The following is a 5,604-nucleotide window of genomic DNA, read 5'->3' on the forward strand; positions in this document are numbered from 1 at the left end:
ATGGATCACCCCCAGTGGTCGGTGACTCTTTACGCCTTGGTGGTTCTGTTGGGTCTGCGGCTGGAGCAGGGCGCTTGCCAGCACTACCTCCACATCCGGCCGGCCCCCAGCGACAACTTGCCCCTGGTGGATCTAATCGAGCACCCGGATCCTATCTTCGACCCCAAGGAGAAGGACCTGAACGACACGCTGCTGCGGAGCCTGCTGGGCACCCACTTCGACCCCAACTTCATGGCGGTCTCTTTGGCCGAGGATCGCCTCGGGGGGGACGATCTGGCCGAGCTGGACCTGCTGCTGCGGCAGCGGCCGTCGGGGGCGATGCCCAGCGAGATCAAGAGCCTGGAGTTCCACGACGGCGGGCTGCAGGCCAGCAAGAAGCACCGGCTGAGCAAGAAGCTGCGCCGGAAGCTGCAGCTGTGGCTCTGGTCGCAGACCTTCTGCCCGGTGCTCTACACGTGGAACGACCTGGGCAGCCGCTTCTGGCCGCGCTACGTCAAAGTGGGCAGCTGCTTCAGCAAGAGGTCCTGCTCCGTCCCCGAGGGCATGGTCTGCAAGCCCGCCAAGTCCGTGCACCTCACCGTCCTGCGGTGGCGCTGCCAGCGCCGCGGGGGGCAGCGCTGCACGTGGATCCCCATCCAGTACCCCATCATCTCCGAGTGCAAGTGCTCCTGCTAGCGCCCCCCCCGGGGCCAGAGGGGCGAGGGAGCCGCGCCTGCACTTAGAACTGCCTCTTCCCCCCCTTTGAAAACTGCGTTAAAAACCTCCACCCCCCCGCCCACCACCACCCCCAAACAGACTCCGGTGGACCTCGGAAATACGGACAGCTGGGCTTCCTGCTTCAGACGTTGCACTGCACTGTCGCGTGTAGGAGAATGTAACTTGTGTGATGCCTGCGAGTGAGAGCCGAAGCCTATGCGTGTCTTGCTCAGAAGTAAACCCTATTAGAGTCAATGGACCTTACTCCCAGGTAAGTGTGGATAGGAGTGCAGCCTGAGAGCCCTATCCACGCTTTCCGGGGAGTAAGCCCCATTGAATGCAGTGGGGTTTACTTCTGAGTAGACAAGCATGGGTTTGTGTTCTGAGACGATTGTGTGTGTGTATGAGAGAGAGAGAGAAACAGACCCTGTCCCCCTTGTGAGGCTACAATCCTATCCACACTTACCCCATTGACTCTAATGGGACTTATTTCTGGGCTGGCCTGCAAGGCTGGAATCCTATCCACACTTACCTGGGAGAAGGCCCCGTTGACTATAATGGGACTTACTTCTGAGTAGACATGCCTAGGATTGGGCTGTGAATCTCCTATCCCAAAGGTCAGTGTTACAACGCGAGATCACCCTCGTCTACTGTATGAAGAGTATTCGCCTTGATCAATGAATGCTTCAAGTGTCCTTTTTTTCCCCACCCACCTCCCCTTAATTTATATTCCAGAGAGACGCATTTGGGTAAAAACGTGTTTTTTTGTTGTTGTTGTGGCGAACTTTTTTTTTTTTTCTTCAAACTTTTGGTAAGAAAAGAAAAACATATATAAAAATATATTTTCCATTCTTCGGAAAATGTATGAGTGCGTTGAGTTTGGGTTGTGTTTTTTTTTTTAATGGACTTCAAGATATTCTAATAATTATTCTAATAATAAAAGCTTAGGACACCGTCTTATTGTATATAGTGAATTTTTGTGTTTTTTTTTTTGAAATGGTCTTTTAACCCCCTCTGTACAGGACATGGAAGAGAGTCTGCTATTTATTCTTTATATTCATCCCCTTGTAGTTGGAGAAAAGTTGAGTTCGGAATTAAAACCAACCACTAAAACACGTGCCCTGTGGACTGTCTTTGGGGCTGGGCTTGGGGGGGCCTCAACGTGTGGAGCGGATCAAGGGGCTTTGAATGATCTTGCTTGGGGAGGGGCAATTCCCCCTCCTGTTCTAACCACCCCCTTATGATCCCTGTCTTCGCAGGAGGTCCCACGGCATTTGGGGGGCAGTCCCGAGGCAGCCTCGCAACCTACATTTTGCAAAGCGCAGGAGGGAGGGGGGGAAGTTCCAACTTGTTGGAACTGGCTGGTGGTTGTAACACTGCTTGCTGCTTGCCTTCTTCTTCCTCCCCCCCTGACCCCCCCCCTTGGCTGTCACATATTCTGGCAGGCACAGGGCGCGAGGGGGGGGCGGGATGAGCGGTTTGACATCTCCTTTACAAGGAGCCACGTGTCTCTGACACCTCCCAGCGCGGCCGAGCCCTGCTGAAACCTGACCCTGCAGGGCGCCTACTTCCGCGCTGCCTGAAGACCTATCCAGTTCCCCCTCGCTGCCTATCCGCCCCCTTTCGCTTAACCCTTTCGTCTCCGCGACGCTGCGGGAGTCCGCCGGAGCATCGCAGCCCTCGTCACCTCCCATTTTGCCCCTGTTGCGTTTCAAGTGGCTCGGGGAGGTTGCGGGTGTGGGGGTGCTGAAAGGTGATGGGCGCCCCCCTCCCACCCCTTTGCTTTCCATCCAAGAGCTTCTGCTTGTGTTGGGTTTGTCCTGACTGTGCTGTGAAACAACTGCGCGACAGGCAGCCATTCAACTAGTAGAGCCACACTTTACTAATTGGCATGGCCATGGCACTTCTTGTGCCTCAGTCGCCCTCACAACAACCCTGTGAGGGAGGTCAGTGCTCTTGTCCCCATAGATTGTATGACAGAGGCTGCAGTCCCAGGCACACTTTTCCTGGGAGTAAGTCCCACTGAACATGGGACTTCTGCATAGATGTGCTTAGGACTGTGGCTGAGAGTAGCTTACTTAAAACCATCTAGAGCTCAATCCTATGCATGTCTGCTGAGAAGTAAATCCCATTATAGTGAATGGGGCTTACTCCCAGGAAAGTGTGGATAGGATTGCAGCCCTAGTGAGTGCTGGTTAGAAGCAAGATTTAAACCAGAGGACTTCCTTGTTCACAGCTTCATGGCTGGGTGATGTACCTGTGGCACTTCTGTTAAGCATCCTTAGTACATTTTTATTCTTTCTAGAAACATAAGGCAGCAGAAAAGGTTCTCTACCCCTTCCCCTTTATCCTCACAATAATCCTGTGATGTAGGCTAGGCTGGGGAACAATCATTGACCCAAGGCCAGCAAATGAGCAGGGACTTGAACCTGGGTCAAGTCCTGGGACTTCAGCCCTGCCTCAACAGTCTAAGCCAACCATTTTCAACCACTGTGCTGTGGCACACTGGTGTGCCGCAAATGATATGCAGGTGTGCCATGGGAGTTTGGGGGAAGGTCATTTATTAGTAGGTCCACAGGGGGATGTGAGCCCCCTGCTGGCAGTACAGTGTGCCTTATCAGTTGTCAAAAGACTGATGGCGTACCTTGACAGTTTTAGTACCTTGACAGTGTGCCCAGAGACAAAAAAGGTTGAAAATCACTGGTCTAAGCACTACTACAGCATTGGATCTCTCTGTGTTAAATGCATAGGAGCTCTGTGGTAAAGGCAGGGGTGTCCTAATTGCATTTAAGAGGAGGGAATCTCAGCCTGGGATTTACTCCTACACTGATTTTATTTGCATTTCACCAGAAGGTATTTGCAAAGAGAGCACTGCATAATGCTTCTCTTCCACACCACAGTTTCCCTCAACTCTCCGCCACCCCTTTCTCCACTAGAGACCTGCAACTTATCTTGCTCACTTTTCTGTAGATAGTGTTGGCACATCTATCGCACCCTTCTCCATCTGCTCCACTTGCTATGAACAAGGCTGAGGTTCTGTATTCACTTGCTTGGAACTGTCCTATTGAAGAACGTAGGGCTTACTTCCTATCCACAGGCATGGGTCCTCAACCTTGGTCTTAAGATAGTCCAGTTTTGCCATTTGGACATATGGGTTCAAATGAAGGCAGTGGTGGTAAGTTGGCTTCTTTGCCAAACATACACTTATTTGTGTCACCAAGTCAAGTTTGTTTAGGCTCACAGTGACTCCCACATGCAAATAACATCCACATCTGTGCAGTTATTTTAGTCGTGATTACTCAGAAGTTGGGAAATAATTTCCATTGTGTTCAGTAATTTGCATAGGATTGCAGTGGTGACGCATTTTTACTGAAAGCCTAGCACTGATTTCAAAGGAGTTCCTTCAAAGTAAGCTAATGGAGAATTGCAGTGTAGATCAGCATCAACAGTGCTTAAGTGGATTGGGGATAGAGGCCTTAGTGACAATGGACAAAATTCACACCCTCCCTGATCCCAAACAAAATAGAAGTAATTACTACCTTCTGAGTCAAGTAATAAATTAACCTGAGTGGGTACAAAACCTCATGCCTGGTAATATACATTTTAATTCTTTCCTTATAAAGAAGTGGCAGAATGTAACACTGCTTGGAAGCCACATCCCCAGACTTTGAAGTTTGGCTAATTCCAAACATGGAGCTGATAGTGGATACTTCTAAGATGAAGGGGCAAAAAACTCTACATGAGCTCAAATGCACTCTACAGATCCCATTTTCAACATAACCCTAGGCCTGAGTGGTCTTTTTTGCGAGGTGCCAGGCACTCCTATCTTTTAATGAGAATCAGTGGAACTCTTAATTCCAAGCAGAGCTAGATCACACATGCACTGTAGCATCAAGTGGTCCCAGCTATTTGTGAATGAGCCATTGTAGTTGAAATCTGCACAGAGAGATGTCATTTCTAGCATGCTGCTTTCCAGTGGAGCCAAGTTCATGCACTGAGCTGCACCTCATCAAGTACTGCATAGAGGAGAGATCCGAAGTTATACACACAGGGATATGAAAAAATGGGCCTATAATCTGTGAAGAACAAAGGTAATGAACTCTTTTGAGATGAGTTGCAAGTATAGATATTCTGCCCAGCTGTTCAGTAGGCTTCTTAAGGCACTAATTTCTAAGTGATCACCTATGAATTTCTCTAGGATTGTGGTAGTATCTCAAAGACACCAACTGGAGAAGTTGTTTTTGTTTGTCCCTTCCCCCTCTATCTTTCCTCCCCATTGTCTTCCACTATACCAGTAGTTCCCAAACTTTTTAGCAACTGGGACCTTTATTGACACTTTATTGGGACCTATCTAGGTTTACCAGATTTTTTAAAAAGGAGATCTAGAAAGAAATAATATTTATTTTTAAGTAATAATAACCAGAAAAAAGACCCTCAGACATCTATCTCCTTATATTTACACATGCGTGCAAACTGCAGGAGTTGAGCTCTTTACAGGGTAATTATCAGCTACAGTATCTGATTTTTGAATAGCCGCAGGGCATGAGGCAGTTAGTTACCTGATCTTTCCATCACCCTTTGGAGACCCACCAAAAATCAGGTCATGACCCACCAGTGGGTCCCGACCCACAGTTTGGGAACTACTACTCTATAGTTTTGTGGGTGTGCAAAAGAAGAGTATCAAATATCTTCTATAAATAAAGACAAAAAATTGCTACTACATGCTTCAAAAGATGTTCATAAGCTGAGGTTGAGTGTATTTATTTGGGGACTGGAGAGTGATGTAGTCTGGCTGTCTGTTGCTGGTAGCATACAGTACAGAAAACAATTTTTCAGACCAACATAGTTGCCATGTATGTTTTGCAATCTCTGTATCTTGGCAAGGGTCTACTTGACAAACATTGATTT

General features: G+C 48.6%; 1 protein-coding gene across 1 annotated transcript; it reads left to right on the top strand.

Moving 5' to 3' along the window:
* Positions 1-675, top strand: NOG (noggin). Its single transcript, XM_066617796.1, has one exon. The coding sequence runs from the start codon at positions 1-3 to the stop codon at positions 673-675; it is 675 nt and encodes a 224-aa protein (XP_066473893.1).
* Positions 676-5,604: the final 4,929 nt, after the last annotated feature.

This window comes from Tiliqua scincoides, chromosome 2 (assembly GCF_035046505.1).
Source record: "Tiliqua scincoides isolate rTilSci1 chromosome 2, rTilSci1.hap2, whole genome shotgun sequence".
Taxonomy (NCBI): Eukaryota; Metazoa; Chordata; class Lepidosauria; order Squamata; family Scincidae; genus Tiliqua; species Tiliqua scincoides.

Bases quoted from the DNA above. Each gene is read 5' to 3' on its own strand.
- NOG (XM_066617796.1), top strand. From the start codon at position 1: ATGGATCACCCCCAGTGGTCGGTGACTCTTTACGCCTTGGTGGTTCTG.